Source organism: Oryx dammah, unplaced genomic scaffold (assembly GCF_014754425.2).
Source record: "Oryx dammah isolate SB20612 unplaced genomic scaffold, SCBI_Odam_1.1 HiC_scaffold_21, whole genome shotgun sequence".
In the NCBI taxonomy this organism is placed as follows: Eukaryota; Metazoa; Chordata; class Mammalia; order Artiodactyla; family Bovidae; genus Oryx; species Oryx dammah.
In genome coordinates, this window is record NW_024070205.1 from 7,972,275 (window position 1) to 7,991,864 (window position 19,590).

The 19,590-nt window shown below is 45.7% G+C and overlaps 1 protein-coding gene across 2 annotated transcripts in view; it reads left to right on the plus strand.

Moving 5' to 3' along the window:
- The window catches only part of HHAT (hedgehog acyltransferase), a 362,562-nt gene that overhangs the window by 68,208 nt on the left and 274,764 nt on the right, over window positions 1-19,590 (plus strand). The window contains exons 5-6 of one of the 2 annotated variants that reach the window (XM_040263100.1): window positions 12,964-13,158; window positions 15,951-16,166. In XM_040263100.1, the coding sequence (XP_040119034.1) occupies window positions 12,964-13,158; window positions 15,951-16,166 (411 nt within the window). The remainder of the gene's footprint in view (window positions 1-12,963; window positions 13,159-15,950; window positions 16,167-19,590) is intronic. The other variant, XM_040263101.1, reaches the window with a different exon arrangement.

Here is a 19,590-nt window from a genome sequence, read left to right on the forward strand (position 1 = left end):
ATCAGGGGGCATGGATATTGGCCTTTGAAGCCTGGAAAAGGTGAGAAATGTTTGTTACTGGTCAATAAGAGAAATTACCAGATAAAAAATAAAATCAAAACATAAAAATAAAAGATGAAGATGTGATAAATTGTTACTGTTGGACAGATACTGCATAATGACTTAACATACATATGTTGTGAAAAGATTACCATGATGAGCTTAGTTAACACCCATCATATAGGTACAAAAAAAGAGAAGAAAGAATGTTTTTTCCTGTGATGAGAACTTTTAGGATCTCCTTGCTCAGCAGCTTTCAAGTATACCATATCGCAGTAGCCACAGTTGTCATGGTGTACACTAGAATTTACTTTTCTGATAATTGAAAGTTTGTACCTTTTGACCACCTTCATCTAATTTTAAAGATGCTTCCAAGCAAACCTAATAATAAAGAATACATGATTTTGCATTCCTAAACTGATAATGAATATACCTACATCAGCTTTCATTAATGGGTTTCTTTTCTTCCACAAGTTGGTTTGTTATTTTGTTATGACATCAACCTTTCTAGAAATTTAACATTTTTATTTCTAACACAAAGCTGCTCTGCCCATATGTGGGTGACTTACTACCCCTAGGTCTCAGTTTTTCCATCTGTAAAATGAATAGCTCAGTATTTGTATTTTCTTTCCCTGTTGGGGGGAGATGAACTATTTTGGGGAGGATCTGTGAAATGAAGCTGTTATCATTACCGCTGCTGTGGGAAAGGGCCAGCTGTTGTGGAGTGGAAGAGTCCTGGCTGATGGATTAGTTCCTGGACTTGCTCACTTGTTAGCTTTCTGACCATGGAAAGGCTTTTCACCACTGAATCTTAATTCATCATTTTCTATAAAGTAAGGTTAATGAAATAATAATATTTTTTTTCCTTTTAAAAAATGGTGGGCTTCTCTCTATTTACCATAACCAAGACATGGAAGAAACCTTAATGTCCATTGACAGATGAATGGATATAGATGTGGAAATGGAATATCATGTTAGTCGCTCAGTCGTGTCTGATACTTTGCAATCCCATGGCTCCTCTGTCCATTGACCTCTCCCGGCAAGAATACTGGAGTGGGTTGCCACTTCCTTCTCCAACAATGGAATAGTACTCAGCCATAAAAAGAATGAAATAATGCTAGTTGTAGCAACAGAGACAAATCATTCAGTGTCACAGTAATCCAAGTCTGTGCCCCAACCACTGATGCCAAACAAGCTGAGGCTGACCAGTTCTATGAAGACAACATCTTCTAGAACTAACACCAACAAAGGTGTTCTTTTCACCACAGGGGATTGGAATGCAGAAGTAGAAACTCAAGAGATACCAGGAGTTTGGCCTTGGAGTACAAAATGAAGCATGGTGAAGGCTAACAGAGTTTTGTCAAAGAGAACATGCTGGTCATAGCAAATACCCATTTCCAACAACCCAAGAGATGACTCTACACATGGACATCACCAGATGGTCGAAACTGAAATCAGATTGATTATGTTCTTTGCAGCTGAAGATGGAGAAGCTCTACACAGTCAGCAAAAACAAGACCTGGAGCTGAGTGTGGCTTAGATCATGACCTTCTTATTGCCAAATTCAGGCTTAAATTGAAGAAATTAGGGAAAACCACTAGGCAATTCAGGTATGACCTAAATCAAATCCCTTATGATTATACAGTGGAGGTGATGATTAGATTCAAAGGATTAGATCTGGTAGACAGGTGCCTGAAGAACTATAGACTGAAGTTCATAACACAGGACAACAGAGGGTGACCGAATCCATCCCCAAGAAAAAGAAATGCAAGAAGCCTAAATGGTTGTCTGAGGAGGCTTTACAAATAGCTGAAGAACAAAGAAAAGCAAAAGGCAAGGGAGAAACGGAAAGACATTCTACTGAATGTAGATTTTCAGAGAATAGCCAGGAGAGACAAGAAGGGCTTCTTCAGTTAACAGTGCAAAGAAATAGAGGAAAACAATAGAATGGGAAAGACTAGTGATCTCTTCAAAGAAGTTGGAGATAGGAAGGGAACATTTCATGCAAAAATGGCCACGATAAAGGACAGAAACGGTAAAACCTAATACAAGCAGAAGAGATTAAGAAGAAGTGGCAGGAATACACAGAACTATGCAAAAAAAGTTTTAATAACCTGGGTAACCACAGTGGTGTGGTCACTCACCTAGAGACAGACATCTTGGAATGTGAGGTCAGGTGGGCCTTAGGTAGCGTCACTATGAACAAAGCTAGTGGGAGGTGATGGAATTCCAGCTGAGCTCTTTCAAATCCTGAAAGATGATGCTGTTGAAGTGCTGCACTCAATATGCCAGCAAATTTGGACAACTCAGCGGTGGCCACAGGACTGGAAAAGGTCAGTTTTCATTCCAATCCGAAAGAAGGACAATGCCAAAGAATGTTTAAACTATAGAACAGTTGCAGTCATTTCACATGCTAGCAAGGTAATGCCCCAAATCCTTCAAGCTAGGCCTCAACAGTACGTAAAGTGAGAATTTCCAGATATACAAGCTATATTTAGAAAAGGTAGAGGAATCAGAAATCAAATTGCCAACAGCTGAAGGATCATAGAGAAAGCAAGGGAATTCCAGGAAAACATCTACTTCTGCTTCATTAACTATGCTTAATCCTTTGACTGTGTAGATACCAACAAACTGTGGAAAGTTCTTCAAGAGATGCGATTACCAGACCACCTTACCTGCCTCTTGAGAAACCTGTGTGGGTCAAAAAGCAACAGTTAGAACAACTGGACGTGAAACAATGGACTGGTTCAAATGGTAAACAGCCATCTGACTGTTCAAATGGCTCAGACGGTAAAGACTCTGCCTGCAGTGCAGGAGACCTGGGTTCTATCCTAAGTTGAAATGATCCCCTGGAGAAGGGAATGGCTACCCACTCGATTATTCTTGCCTGGAGATTTCCATGGACAGAGGAGCCTGACGGTCGCAGAGTTGGAGCCGACTGAGGACTAGTACTTTCACTTTTTTTCAGTTCAGACAGTGTGAGATGCAGATTAACCATCTATTTGTGGCCGGATGGGCCTCCTCCTCTCCAAATTTGCTCCATTTTCAGCTCCTGTTTTGCACCCACCAGCATCAGAAAACTACCTAGTTTAGGATATAGATGTTCCTCTGGTTAATTTGCTTGTGGCTCTAACTGTTAAGAGACCCTATTCAGAGCTCCTGGCTGAAACCCAGCTTTGTCACTTTCAAGCAATGCAGTCTTAAAAGCCAGTTAGTTAATATCTCGGAGTCTTTCGCCTCATTTTGTGCATCAGGGATGGTACCGCTTGCTTCCTGGGGGGTAGTGGTGAGGGTCTAATAGTTCTCAAGGTTGTGCTAGCATATGATGATAACAAGCGAAGAGGTGGCTGCCGCGGGGGCCTGCTGATGTTGCTGTGTACCATGACTGCGGTCTGCGTGGGCTCCTGGGAGCAGTTCCCTCCGCGGTGTTCAGAAAGGAGGCATCTGTCGAGATTCTGAAACCCCAGAGTTCAGAGGCTGTCTCTTCAGCCGTACCTACATTCCTCTCCCGTGTGGCTTTCTCTGACCCTGTTTCAAGCTTGTGCTGGCTTGTGGGAAAAAGGACAGGGAGACACAGACCAGGAGCTGAGTGAGAAGTGGCACTGGAGATGCCTCCTGGGAGGAGTGGGCCACATCTGCCTGGGGGTGTCAGGGAAGCCCCCCCACCAAAGGAGGTGGCTTGACGAGGGTGGAGCCATCTGCTTATTTCAGCCTCCTGCGTCTCCTTACAGGCCTGGGTGGACAGGTGGGCTTGACCTTTTATCTGCAGTGCACATCTTAGGCAAACTCAGTAGGCAGTTTTGTTTGCAGTTTTCTTGGAATGAGGCAGAGTTCGCACTGAGTCATCTGTGTGTGGGTGTGTGTGTGTGTGTCCCATCCCTCTGTGACCACAGGTTTGATTTGTGCGACAGCTGTTGGGCAGGGTTCTGTGAGGCTGGAGCACACTGCTCTCTTTGTCCGTGTCCGCTTGGTCCTTACGTAAGTATGAACCTCAGCTCTGGCCCCACCACCTGGACTGAGCGTTCCAGATGGCCTTAATTTGGGTGGCTGTTTTTGGTACTTTTTCAGGGTGGAATATTTGGGCTGCACTTGTCTTTTCTCTCCCCTTCTCAGGGGCATCATAAACTGTGGATGATGCTATAGAGACAGGCATTATCACTACCTGCGGTTCCAGCCCTGAAGGATGCTTCTGGGCTCCGTACGCTGTCTCATCCCATCTCTCCCTTTGCTGGCCCCAAAGAAGAGGTTATTTTCAAAAGTGTGATTTTCTTTTTCTTCTTTTTTTTTTTTTTGCCATGACAAGTAATAAAAACTTTCCACTGGGCTCCCCGGCCAAAGTTAAACGCCTTTTCTCTGGGTTGGACTCTCTTGTTGGGTTTTGGCAAGACTGGGTTGGGGGCAGCGCCCAGGGAGGGGAGACTGAGGAACGGCTCTGAGCTTTGGCTGTGGGTTTGTTATGCTTGGAGCGTGTGTGGGGCGGGTCAGACAGTGGCCTCCTTTCTTGAACACCCTCACCACCTGAGGCATAGTGTTCTCTGCTCTCAGAGCCAAAAATACCCCTGGGTGAGCTTTTGGAGAAGGCTGGGTGCCCTGGCTGACCACAGGGTACCTTCTCACTCGACCTTTGACTGGCAGAACCCACATCGTTAGCACTGGGCCCCGACCAGCTGAGCTCATTGGCTTCAGGCCTGAAGAGCGTGGTCCCGTGGCGTTGGCTGAGATGAGGAAGCTCACCTCTGGAAAGCTGTGGTGCTCCTTTCCAGCGTATCGTCAAAACCACACACCTAATAGGAGTCTCGGCACTAATGGGTTTCTTGGAGCCAGACTCCTCCGCCTCCATCAGGGCCTCTCTTAGGAGGGGCGAGATTGACTTGGTTTGGGCCCACTGGCCTTTGCCCCGAGGAAAAGCAGGCTAGAATGCGGTTGTCTGGACTCTGGGATGGCTTTGGGATTTTTTTCCTGTTTATATATCCCACATATATTCCTATGAGGCTATATCACATATATTGACATATACATATTGGTAGCATCTGCAGTTGATTATGTAGTGTATAATAAATTATACCATGCATAAGCATTGTTGAGTGACTTCTTTTATTTATTTCTCAAACAAGGTCCGCTGAGTGGTTTCTGGGCAGATGTACAAAAAGAATTAGTGCACAGCAAAGTCTGGTCCAGTTGCCAACAGGAGTCTTCACCAAGGCTTAACGGTTTCGCTCCTCCCCGTGGAGGTGAGCTAATGAGGGAAACCACTCAGGCACATCCTGCTATCACTCAGCGCCCGCAGCCAAGAGCAAGCTAAAGCAGGCGGGAAGGAGAGATGGCATGAGGGGGGCACGGCCAGCCCAGCTCTTCCTGTGGCTGAGTCCTGGCTCCTGCGAGGAAGATTTGGAGACTATAGATTTGCAAAACAAAGGGCCACAAGTCCGGTCTCTTCTCAGGTGCTGATTTTGGCCTTTGGAATGTGCCAGTTGAATTTGTCTGTCTCTCTGAAGCCTTCCCTGGCGTGGGAGGACTCAGGTTCTCATTCATAGGTGGGTGCCTGTGTTCTCTCAGCTGAGCGCTATTTGAGGCTTCCCCCAACACACAATTTGTAAGAGACCTCGGTAAGTGACAACTGGAAGTAGGCAGTTGGATGCGGCATAACCCCTTCCTACCTTATTTGGAACAGCAAAGCAGTCTTGGTTCATAAGGGGTTAAGTGATACAAGCAGACACTTTGGCAATCAGCCAGTTTTCACATTAGTGACTAAAAAGCCCCACATTTTGGTGCTTATTTCTTGTTCTCAGTCATAACTGCCAGGTTAATTCCCAGTACTTGCAGAAGCATGTCCATCTATCCATCTACCCATCCATCCATCCATCCATCCACCCATCCACCCATCCACCCATCCATCCATCTACCCACCTATCCAGCTATTCCAACCGTTCATTTGTCTAGCATTTCTGAAACACTCGCTGTCAACTACGTACCCTGTTAGATGCTAGGCTAACATTACTGTATGACAAACAAGACAGGATATTACTTTGTTAAGGGAACCTATGCAGAGAGAATCACTTGTGCCCCATTTTCAGAAGTGGTTCAGTGTTCACACAAGCAACATTAGGAGCAGAGGGCAGGTTTGCTCCCCGATTTCAGCCTGGCCCGGTGCCATCAGAAAGTGCCACAGCGGTTAGTGGTTAGTCTTGCTGTATCCAAACTGCCACAAAAATAGAGTGGTTTCCTTCTTATTGTTTGCTAGACTTTAAAAAAGTTTCTCCTCCTCCCCTGCCTTCTTTTTGTCTCTTAACCTGGAATAAAGAGCGTTAGAGGGGTCAGGATAGTTCTGGTGGGCTGGCATCCTATGCTCCAGCCAAGTTCACTCAACCCATCTCATTGATGCAAGGTTCAGGTCGCTCACACTTTGATCCCCTTTAAAAGAGCATGGTAAATGCAAGTTAAAGCCGCTACCAGAATGTTCAGACAAAAAACAATAATACCGCCAAATGCTGGTGAGGAAGCAGCATAAACTGGATCGCGAGCATGTTGCTGGTTTTTGTTCAGCTGGTCATTTGTGTCCGACTCTTTGCAACCCCATGGACTGCAGCACGCCAGACTTCCCTGGTCATCACCAACTCCCCGAGCTTGCTCAAACTCATATCGATTGAGTCGGTGATGCCATCCAACCATCTCATCGTCTGTCGTCCCCTTCCCCTCCTGCTTTCAATCTTTCCCAGCATCAGGGTCTTTTCCAGTGGGTTGGCTCTTCTCATCAGGTGGCCAAAGTATTGGAGTTTCAGCTTCAGCATCAGTCCTTCCAATGAATATTCAGAATTGATTTTCCTTAGGATTGACTGGTTTGATCTCCTTGCAGTCCAAGGGAAACCCAGGATTGAACCAGGGACCTTTAGATTTTTCAGTCTAATGTTCTCCCACCTAACCTATTTCAGCTCTATGTTGCTGGTAGGAATGTAAGATGGCCACTCTGGGAAATTGTTGGACAGTTTCTTATAGAACTAAACTTGTAACGACCATGCAGCCCAGCAAGCTCACTCTTGGGCATTTATCCTGGAGGCATGAACACTTGGTTTTACACCAAACCCTGCGCATGTATGTTCATTTCTGGTTTTATTCATAATAGCCCCAAACGGGAATACAGCCCAGATGTCCTACAACAGGTGAATGGTTAAAGAAACTGTGGTTCATCCACCCCATGGAAACTACACAGCAATAAAAAGGGGCAAGCCTTTGATACTCACTGCAACTTGGGTGGATTTCTGGGAATTATGCTGAATGGAAAAAGCTAGTCCCCAAAGTTACATACTGTGACTAGAAATGACAGTACCTTAGAAATGGAGATGATATCAGTGGTTTCCAGGGGTTGGGGGTGTCGGGAAAAGAGAGCAGGAACGATGTGGGCGTGGCTATAAAAGGGCAATGCAGGAGGTGCTTGAGGGGATGGCATGGTTCGTGTCTTTCCTATGGTGGCTGATGAATCTACTTGAGATGACACTGTATGGAATTAAACATACACACACGAATGAAAGTGAAACTGAGAAAACCAGAATGCTTGTGGGTTATAGCAATGTCAACGTCCTGGTTGTGATATACTTTGGTTTTGCAAAATGTTACAGTAGGGGGAGATTGGGTAACGTATCCATGGGATCTCTCTGTATTATTTCTTTTCACTCCAGGTGAATCTGCACCTATCTCAGTTAAAGAAAAGCATCATGTAAAAGTAATACTTGATTAGAATTTAAATCTCTTTGTTAGGAACATCACATTTCAGTTCAATGCAATTCAGTCGCTCAGTCGTGTCCGACCCTTTGCACCCCCATGGACTGCAGCACGCCAGGCCTCCCTGTCAATCACCAACTCTTGGAGCTTACTCTAACTCATGTCCATTGAGTCGGTGATGCCATCCAACCATCTCATCCTCTGTCGTCCACTTCTCCTCCTGCCTTCAATCTTTCCCAGCATCAGGGTCTTTTCCAATGAGTCAGTTCTTTGCATCAGGTGGCCAAAGTATTGGCTTCAGCATCAGTCCTTCCAATGAATCTTCAAGGTTGATTTCCTTTAGGATTGACTAGTTTGATCTTCTTGCAGTCCAGGGGACTCTCAAGAGTCTTCTTCAACACCACAGTTCAAAAGCATCAATTCTTGGGCAGTCAGCTTTCTTTACTGTCCAACTCTCATATCCATATATGACTACTGGAAAAACCATAGCTTTGACTAGATGGACCTTTATTGGCATTAAATTAAGATTGTGTTTTATTTGTACGTTACGTGATCAGCATAATTCTTTGTGCCTCATTTTAAGTTCTCAATCATAATTGTCATTTGAACCTCTTAAATGGATTGGTTTGTTTTGACTTTTAGGCAGATTTTTAATTAATGAGTTAATTGTTTTGGCTGCACTGCATGGCTTACGGGATCTTAGTTCCCTGACCAGGGATTGAACCGGGGCTCTTGTCAGGGAAAGTGTGGATTCCCAACCTCTGGATTGCCAGGGAGTTCTCTAGTCAGACTTTAAAACCTTGAGCTTGACATAAAGTACATGTGTGACCAAACCTGTGCGTACCTGCCCAGATTGCCCTGGGAACCTGGGAAAAATGTCTTTAAAGTCCTTCTAGAGGGAGATGAATCAGAAGTATTGTTTCAGAATAAAACATAGCAGACTTTATTCTTTAGTTTTAAAGAGTTAGAAGTTTCCTAGTATATTTGATGTCAGAGGCTCAAAATCTAATATTTAAGCATTTTCACTTATGAGGTAGACACAGGTTTGATAAATACATAAGTACTTTGGGAGTAGAAATAGGTAGGGCGGGGCTGTCTTTAGGCCTTTGCGTGTGTACAGGGTCTTCGAAACCCTTGGAAGAAGCCCTCTTCCACCTCAGGGCAGCACACCTTCCATGCTGCTGCCTTACTGCTGGGCAGGGGTTAGTGTCCATCTCTTGCCCTCTCTGCCTGGCTTCTTGCAGGGGGTGTGTGTGTGTGTGTGTTGCTGGGGGTGGGGGATAGGGTTGCAGGAGGTGTGCCTTAAGGCAGCAGTCCCCAACCTTTTTGGCACCAGGGACCGGGTTCATGGAAGACAGTTTTTCCACAGACGGGGGTGGGAGGAGGGGCGATGGTTTCGGGATGATTCAAGGGCATCATTACCTTTACTGTGCACTTGACTTCCACTGTTATTGTTACATTGTGATATATAGTGCAATAATTATACAACTGACCATTAACACAGAGTCAGTGGGAGCCCTGCACCTGTTTTCCTGCAGCTCGATGGTCCCATCTGGGGGTGACGGTAGGATCGCCTGCCACTCACCTCCTGCTGTGTGGCCCAGTTTCTATCAGGTCACAGACTGGTACTGGTCTGTGGCCTGGGGGCTGGGGACCCCCACTTTAAGACTGCATCGATGGTGGGGACTGTCCTGCACTGGTGACAGAGGGCAAGGCATGGACGTCTAGTCACGCTGTATCAGCATTTTAGCGGTGTTTTGGAATTCTCATTGCAGTTGTGTAGATTCCGGTTGCATTCACTTTACAGGTGAAAAAATCAATATTTCTGTGAGGTTCTAACTTATGTAAGGGCTTCTCAAGGGGCACAGTGGCAAAGAATCTGCCTGCTAATGCGGGAGGTGCAGGAGGTGTGGGTTCAATTCCCGGGTCTGGAAGATCCCCTGGAGAAGGGAATGGCAGCCCAGTACCTCCAGTATTCTTGCCTGGAGAATCCCACGGACAGAGGAGACTGGCGGGCCACAGTACATGGGGTTGCAAAGAGTTGGACATATCCGAGTGAGCACACACAATTTATATACGTTTGTAAAAATATTTTATTTTTTTATTTATTACTTAAGGCTGTTGCTGTGTGTGGGTTTTCCCTAGTTGCAGAGAGCGGGGGCTCCTCATTACAGTGGCTTCTGCCTGGAACACGGACTCTAGGCAGGCGGGCTTCAGTAGTTTTGGTGCACAGACCTAGCTGCTCCATGGCATGTGGGGTTTTTCCCAGACCCGGGATCGAACCTGTGTCCCCTGCATTGGCAGACAGGTCCTTTACCACTGAGCCACCAGGGAAGGCCTATATACGTTTTAAAATAGGTAACTCTTTTTAGATCTTTCACATTGCTCTGTTTCATCACCTGACCACTGTGAATGTATATGGTGAAGTTGCCTTTGCCCGTTGGGGTCAGTGAGTGGGTAATAGGGATATCAGAGAAGGTAAGGTTCACATGAGCGCATTTGCTGTGATGTCTTAGAGAGAATGGTACTGAATGTTGCCTGCCTGTACTCTGACAGGAAGAAGATGGTGAGGGATGAGAATATAGGATGACCTTGTGAGCCCTCAAAGTAGTGTTTGTGAGCTCAGGTGAATTCATCAGACTCTTTGGGATGGAGTTTGCACAGCCCTGCTAGTAGTTCCTGAAGGTTCCTGCAGCTTTTCCAAGTTGAAACAGCTTAAGTCTGTGGTTGAGTTCCCAAATGAATCCCAACAAACAGGCTTTTTCTAAATGGATCAAATAGCACTTAATAAAACGTAGCTGTGTTACAGGTATGTGCGTAGCCATGCACACGTGGGAATGGATTCCAAGTGGTAAATGTTGTAGACCCTGTTTAAAAAGACACCCCCCCTTTTTTTTCATTTGTTAAAGCTACTTAAAATACTGTTGGCAACCTTATTCCTCATAATTGAACTCTGTCCAGAGGCGAGTTTTTAGGGGAAAGTTTGAAGCAAACTTATGTGCTATTTAGTGTGGGTAGTAGGGTGGAAAAATAGTAAAAATGAACTGTAGATTTCTCTGATTTTCTTGGAACTTCAAAGTGGCTGACCCAGTTGTTCATTTAAAATGTTCTCTCTTGGGCTAGAGTATAGATTTGGAAGATAATTCTACTTCGGCAATATTTTGGAAGCATTACCATTGAAAGACGGGATTTATAATTTGCAGTCCACATCTGTCTTTCCCTTAAAGAAATCATTTTTTCCATAAGAAGACCCAATTTTAAGTAGTCCTCACTTTTCAAGTCAGTGCATTCATGGAAATCCTGTCTATCTGTGTGTGTGTGTGTGTATGATGTATAGCATTTTTAAAGTCTTTATTGAATTTGTTACAATATTGCTTCTGTTTGATGTTTTACTTTTTCGGCTATGAGGCATGTGAGATTTTAGCTCCCCGACCAGGGATTGAACCCATTGCCTCTGCATTGGAAGTCGAAGTCTTAACCACTGGACTACCAGGGAAGTCCCTGGAAATCCTGTTTTTGAATGCCCATCAAACAGACACATCATGTTTCCCTATAGGAATAGCTGCTAGTATTTGCAGTGTACGCAGACATTGCTGTAAACATTTTACACTGTTAACTTAGTTCTCACGACAGCCTCATGAAGTAGATGCCATTATTCTAATTTTATATGTGATTTAAAAGAGAAATTTAGTAACTTGTCTAGGGTTAAACAGCTAGTTAATGGGGACATCAGAATTTATTTAGGCAATTAGATAGCAAAACTTGGTAATTCTACCCCTAAGATAATTGCCTCTCAAACACTGTCAAACTGTTATTGTGGATTTTTTTTAAAGTAAGGATTTACCAGCAAGATATGACTAAGAATGTCTTGTAAAAGCAAAGACATGTTAGTTTTTTTAAACTTTTTATTTTGTTTTGGGGCATAGCCAATTACCCTAATTTTGGTAAAGAATCTCCCTGCAATGCAGGAGACCTTGGTTCGATCCCTGGGTTGGGAAGATCTGCTGAAGAAGGGATAGGCTACCCCCTCCAGTATTCTGGCCTGAAGAAGTATACAGTCCGTGGGGTCGCAAAGAGTCGGACACGACTGAGTGACTTTCACTTTCATAGCCAGTTAAGTGTTAACGATAGTTTCAGGTGAAGAGTGAAGGGACTCAGCCATAGGCACACATGGACTCATTCTCCTCCCAACTCCCCTCCCATCCAGGCTGCCACATAACGCCGAACAGAGTCCCATTTGCTATACAGTAGGTCCTTGTTGGTTATCTGTTTTAAATATAGCAGTGTATCCATCCCAAACTCCCCATCTATCCCTTGCCCCATCCTCCCCACCACCATAAGTTCATTCTCTGAGAAAAATAAAAACATGTTAATTTATCTATTTAGTTATTCAACGTCAATAACTATAAAACTTGAAATAGAAAAATTCTCTCCTAAGATAGTAATAGATGTATTAATCAGATTTACTAGGCAAAGGCCTCAGTCTCACCCACTGAAAGCAGGTACTTTTCCTGTGACCTAAATTTGACTGTGAATAATGTGCTAATGAAAAAAAAAATGTAATTAGATATTTACTTTTAAATCTGTGGTTTAGACTTTAGGAAGCCTTTTGTGGTTTGGATGGCCCAGTTTCTAAAGAAGACTCCCAAGAAATGTACACCAGTGCTTTCTCTCACCTTCATTTTTCGCAGAATAGTGCAGGTAGTGGCTGGTGTGCCAGGCTGGCAGCTTTTCCAGTTGTCTTCTGGGATCCACTGGCCTGTGGCTTTGGCTGAAGGCAGGAAAGTAGCTCCTTGCTTCTGGGTGAATCTGGTGAAGTTCTGAGTGCCTGGGGGTGGGCAGCCATCACTCTGGGGCAGGGGTCCCCAGCCTCCAGGATCTAAGGCCTGATGATCTGTGGTAGAGCTGATGTAATTGACAGAAATAAAGTGTACAATGCATGTAATGTGCTTGAATCATCCTGAAACCACCCACACACCCCAACTCTGGTCCATGGAAAAACTGTCTCCACTGGTGGCCAAAAGGTTGGGGACTGCTATCTGGGGTTAATGTGGAAGGTCCTTCTGAATCCTCTTTGTCTGTGTTAACACTAAATCCCCAGGACAATGAGTTTGGTTAAAGGGTCACAAAACAGAACCTTCAATGGCAAAGGCTGTTAGCTTACTTTCTCTTTTCTCTCTCTCTCTCTGGGTCCTTCTCTGTCTGCAGCACAAACCCTGGATCCTCGCAGCCTATGGGATGTGGGCCTGCCGCTGCGTGCTGGGGACCCAGGGCACCGCCATGGTTCTTATCCACACCACGATCTCCTTCTGTGTTGCTCAGTTCCGGTCTCAGTTCCTATCATGGCTGTGTTCTCTCTCTCTGCTCTCTACACTGAGACTGCAAGATGTGGAGGAAGTTAAGGTAAGAGCCTCTGTTTTTTTTTTTTTTTTTTTAATATACCGACGGGAAGGAGAAAACCGGTTTTGCAATGCCATTATCCAGGTAGATGCCTTTGTTTTCAGATAAATCAATTCAAGAACTGGGATGGGGCTCCCCCTCGTGGCCGCAGAGGGTGTTGCATCCTGCAGTGCTTTGTATCTGATTTTGTCTTAGCCCTCCAGACGTGACTGAGGGTCTAACACACTTCAGCCCTTGGAGGCTGTCCACGGCCGACCCTGTACCTTTTCTCCCAGGTTCCGTAAGCATGGATGGTGCCAGATGTCACAGGAACAAAAGGAAAAGGAAGCAATAATCCCCTTGTTGTTTAGTCGCTAAGTCACGACCGACTCTTTCTTGACCCCGTGGACTGTAGCCCGTCAGGCTCCTCTGTCCGTGGGATTTCCCAGGCAAGAGTACTGGAGTGGTTGCCACTTTCTCCTCCAGGAATAATCCCCTATGCTTTTAATAAAAAATCATCTGTAAACTGCTGCAGAGTTTATAGGGAATTCTCACATCTTTATTTCATCAGAAGCCCACGGTGGTCCCTGAAACAGGTAAGGTAAATATTTTCCTTGCACAGAAAATCTTGGGAAGCTTCTGACAGTCTTCCTTTAACCATGTGTTCCTGTGGCATTTTAACTTGTGTCCATTTGTTCACCCATTCATTCACTCATTTATTGATTCATACGATGGCAGTTAGAGTTGGTGAGCCCTGGACTGGCACAGACGTGGGAAAGGACACAGCAGGAAGAATGAGCCGGTGGTTTTCTAACCTCTTCTATTTGCTATGTGTCCTTCTCTTGAAACCAGAGGCAGTATTTGACCTCTGAGTCTCAATTTCATCATTTGGAAAATGAAGGTACGAGCTGCTCTGCCTTCCTCATGGAGTTGTTCTGAGGACCTAACAAGATAATGTGTTAGGCAATTTTGTAAAAATGGTAGCATTTTGAAAATTCAAGTTTTTTTTTTTTTTTTGCTGTTGTTAGGCTCTCTTAATTTTTTTTTCACTCTCACCAGTAGACTGGCGTGAGTAGGTCAGGTGGCAGCTCTCTCCTAACAAAAGATACTTAACTTCCCAGAATGATTAAGCTACCTGATTATTTAAATAAGTGCTTAAAATCAGATTTGCAATAAAAATAAAAACAAATCCACATCTAACTTTTGGGGGATCTGGCAAGTATTCAAAACAGTCTCCAATTGTAATGATCATTTATTTGGGGACCACTAGCATCAGTTATGGGCGTTGGTGGTGAAGAAATTCTGTATGCTGGTGATGTGAAAACTATTGCCAAAGAGGAGAGAGCAAATGACCAGCAACTAGTTGCGCTGGGTTTCCATACTTTCACACATGCAGTTTTCTCGATTTTTCTTGGTGGCTGCTGAAGTCTTGGACATGGAGTAGAAACTCTGTTCAGTGCTTAATTTTTCTGTGTAAAGTCTTGAAAGACTCTCATGGGTCAAATGAACTACTCTGTCCTTTGTCCCAATTCTATTTTTTGTATCTATTTTCATCACCTAGTTTTCTCATTAAAGAACAATACATATATATTTTAGAAAATATGGAAAATGTAGAAAAATAGATTATAAAATGATCCATAATTTTACTCCCTCAGTAGTCTCAAGATTTTATCACAGTTGCTTTTGGTCTTTTGTTCTTCGCCTAGTTTTGTACATACTTGTTATTTCTTATTTCATGCCATCTTATGTACCTGTCTCCTGTGTGAGAATTCAGGTTCATTGAAGGCAGGGACTATTTCTTTTGATGATGTGTCTCTAAAGCTTGTTTGGAAAATAGTCCTCCACTACATGTGAAGCCAAATTAATGACAGAGAGCCAGAGGAAAAATCTATTGAAGACATAAATCCCATGTGACGTTTACAGACACACATCATTTTATTGTGCCTCGTGGGGATTACTCTTCTAACAAATTGATTTCCGGGCACACCTTTCTTGTGCACTTTACCCCTGTGCATTCCCTATCGCCAGCGTCACCAGCTCAGCTCCACCTCAGACCATCGGGCATCAGATTCTCACAAGGAGTGTGTAGCCTTGGACCCTGGCACGCACACTTCACAGTAGGGCTCACGCCCCTGTGAATATCTAATGCCGCTGATCTGACAGCAGGCGGGGCTCAGGCGGGTGCGGGAGCCGTGGGAAGTGGCTTGAAATACAGGGGAAGCTTCGATAGTTCACCTGCTCTTCCCCTCCTGCTGTGTAGCCCGGTTCCTAAACTGGCCACGGACCAACAGTAGCCTGTGGCCCAGGGGTAGGGGAGCCCTGTAGTAAGCTGTAGAATAGTGTAAACCTAGCTTTTATGTGCAAATGGGATACCAAGCAAACTGTGTGACTCGTTTTATAGCAAGGTTCCCTTTATTGCGGGGATCTGGACCTGAGCCCCCAGAGTCCCGAGATCTGTCTGGATAGGTCTCTCCGTGTCTTCAGAGTTGTGGAAGGGGCTTTCAGAGTACCCCTCGGATGTAGCTAATCTCCGTGCTATGCACTGGTGTGTCGCGTGGATGCGTATCTGGGAAAACCCTCGCCCTCTGTTGCATCAGGCTTAACGCGAAGCCGATGGCCGATGTTAGGGATGCTCTTCTGCTCGTTGCTCGTTAACTGCTTGCTCTGATGATGCATGACGTTTACCAGCTGTTCTGTGGTTCTTGGCTCCGGGGGTGGGACAGCCGCTCTGCCTGTGGAAGAGAGCTCCTCCCCCGGAGATTGGACGGTGTCTGTCCGCGACACTTAAGGGCTGTTCTCTCCTTGTGACTTCGCAGAGAGGGTGGTGCACGACCGAGAACGAGTGCTACCTGCTGCAGTTCACGCTGGCCGTGCGCTGTCTGTGCTACACCAGCTTCAGCCTGGAGCTGTGCTGGCGGCCCCCGCCGGCCGAGCGGCCCTCCTACTCCCTCCCCTGGATGCTCGCCTACGTCTTCTACTACCCAGTCTTCCACAACGGGCCCGTCCTCAGCTTCCCGGAGTTCATCGCACAGGTAGAGCCTTTCGAGGATTGCACGGGCATTCCTGCCGGGATGCTTCTGTCCTTGTTGCTGTGATCACTCGTGAGTCTTTTCACACTGTGGTTCAGTCGCTCAGTCGTGTCTGACTCTTTGCAACCCCATGGACGGTAGCCCGCCAGGCTCCTCTGTCCGTGGGATTCTCCGGGCAAGAATCCTGGAGTGGGTTGCCATTTCCTTCTCCAAGGGATCTTCCTGACCCAGGGATTGAACCCGTGTCTCCTGCATTGGCAGGTGGATTCTTTACCGCGGAGCCACCAGGAAGCCCATACTCGGTTGCCCACAAGTGTGCAACACATGTGGTTGTCGTGAATTTTGACAAGAAGTGAAGCCCTGTGGGGAGATAAGCCTCCGGATGAAGGCCACCGTGTCTCTTGCGCATGTCGGCTGTAGGGGCCCCACCCAGATTCCCAGTGGACTGCGGCAGCCAGAAATAATTACTGGGCACAGCCAGGAACTTGGGCGTGGGCATCCCAGGCAGGCCAGCCCCAGAGAAAGAAACCCGAGTTTTCATGGACTTACTGGGAAAATGGAAGGAGACACTGACTAAGCTGTTGGTTGGCAAATAGTTAGTGCCCTTTTATTTTCACAAACTGCTTCTGAAGTAGCTCTTCTGTGGCTGGGGGATTGTTCAGGGGGACCTGGGTGGGATGACAGAGTGGGGTCGGAGGGGGTTTGAAGGCAGTGCAGTGGTGTGTCTTCAGGTCTGGGTGTCTCTTTCTGCCCAGGACCGCCCCTGCCTCCTGGACAGCAGTCTGGTCTGAGGCTCACGGCAAGCTGCCTTCATCATTCCCACCTCATTTCCCCTCCTACTTTGGATTCCTTCCCTCATTCCACAGCCAGCCTCGTGGAAGATGTGTACTAGGTTAATTCACCCAAAGTGTGAGTCATCAGTGATGCCTAAAAACAGGGTTTCTCCAAGAATATTCCTGCCCCCACCCCCCCAACAAGAGAATCCTCATGGAGGTGAGAATAGTAAGTGCTTGCATGTGTGTGTGCAGGCACACACATGTCTACACATGTGCACACACGGGGGGCCTGGACATGTTGAAGAGGAGGGCCAGCAGCACTGTTTCACATTTCTGGAGCGGGCACCCTGAAAGGTGCCCCCTGCACAAATAGGAGGGTGCTTAGAAATCCCTTATTTTGCCTTAAAAATTTCACATTGTATTCAAAACATTACATTTCTGCATTAAACAATAGCTTAATGCTTAAAAATTGCCAGTTAAATCATTAAACTTTTTTTACCTCTGCAATGTTTAAGAGAAATTGATATTCTAGGCGGATATATTGATATGTTTAGCATATGGTTTCTCATACTTCAGTTTGGGTTACCTGGGAGCATTCTTTTGCCATGAAGGAATTTAAAATCCGTGTTTGAAAATCGTGGTTGAAGTTGTTGTGTAAAAGCCAGAGGTGGTCTAGTGATGGTAGCTGATCTTCCAACTCAGTGATTTTTTTTTTCAAACTTTAAACTTTTTATTTTGTTTTGGGGTATAGCTGATTAACAATGCTCTGGTAGTTTCAGGTAAACAGTGAAGGGACTCAGCCATACATATACATGTCATCCTCCCCCAAATCCATCTCCCATCCAGGCTGCCGTGTAACACTGAGCAGAGTTTCATGTGCTATGCAATAGACCCTTGCTGGTTATCCATTTTGAATACAGCAATGTGTACATGACCTTCTCAAAGTCCCTAACTATTCCTTCCCCTCCGGCAACCATAAGTTTGTTTTCTAAGCCTGTGAGTCTCTTTCTGTTTTGTAAGTTCATTTGTATCCTGTCTTTTTAGAGTCCACATAGAGGGATGTCATATGATAATTTTCCTTCTCTGTCTGACTTAGTTCACTCAGCGTGATCATCTCTGGGTCCATCCGTGTCGCTGCACGTGCCCTTATTTCACTCTTTTCAATGGCTACTGACTCAGTGATTCTTAAAATGGGGTCCCTGGACCCGTGGCTGCAGCCTCACTTGGGAACTTGTCAGACATGCAGATTCTCATTCCCTGCCCCAGACCTACTGAATCAGAAACCCCGGGGGTGGGGCCCTAGAGTGTGGTCCTGATGCTGCGAGGTGGAGAATCACTTTCCTAAGTTTTTTTTAGAAGAAGAACTTCTTCTCCAGAGGTGGGGGCCCTCCTTAGAAGATCGGGGTCGGGTAGGCCCAGTGTAGGGTGGGTTTAGTTCATCCACATTTTGTCTTTTTAACAACCTCCTTGTTGTTGGAGAAGGAAATGGCAACCCACCCCAGGATTCTTGCCTGGGAAATCCCTCGGACAGAGGAGCCTGGGGGCTACAGTATATGGGGTCACCGAGAATCAGAGGCGACTGAGTGTGCACACACGGCGTGGCCATTGTAAGTTTTAAATTTTAACATTGCAGTCAATAGCTTTTGGGCTTAATATCCACAGCACACCCCCACCCTTCTCTTGAAGACAGATAATAATTCTCAGAGGAACACAGAGTAAACCCATTAAGAGGAAACATTATTTTCCAAACCGCCTCTTATGCATTAAGGAGCTTATCCCTGTGGGATCCGTACTTCACTGTTGGGCAGATCACCATTCTTTTTAGTTCTTGTCTCCTCCTTTCTGACTGTCCCCTGTAGTCTGGAGGGAATTTGAGAGGCGGGTTGCAGGGTTCCGAATCTGTCATAACAGAGACGAGCTCTGAGAGCATCGCTCACCTGAATCCTTAGCCACAGGCTCTCATTCTCTTGAGTTTCTGCCAGTAGGGACTCAGGTATGGAGACTCTGGGCTGCACCTCTTTCTCCTTTTTTTTTTTTTTTTTAACCCCTTTCAAAATGGTAGCAGTTGCCGAAAGCAGAAACGCAAAGAGGCAGATTGAAGCCTTTCTCTGTAATCTGGGAGGATTCCTGGAAAAGTCAGCTTAGAAATGGCAAGATGTTTAATAGGCTACAGGGCAATAAAAAGACAAGTGATTTCTGTGGTTGCTGGGGGTGTTTATGGGCACTCAACTCCTATGAGAAAAACGGGTCTAAAAGGAGAGCAGTTAAACTACTAAGGAGCTGACCTCATAGAGTGAAAGGATTCTGTCAGAGACGCTGGGAGGGGAAAGACTGGGAGGGGATGGGAGAAAGCTGGCCGGCACAGCTTGTAAGCAAGGTATGCTCAGAACAAGTGCTCGTGCGAATGAGTAAACATCCCAGGAAACAGTAGAGTTGAAATTTTGGTCCTTAGCCCCTCAGGCCAGCGCGCCCAGGCTCTGAAGGACAGAGGGGACTTGCCACCAGGGGGCAGCAGAGCCTCACTGTGGAAACCCACTCAGCCTCGCAGGCCACAGTGGTTAAAATGAGAGCCTTAGGTTCACCCGAGGAGACTTCTTTCGCTCAGTTTTTTTTCCCTTTAGTGTGTAAATTTACATGCCCAAGATGAAGCA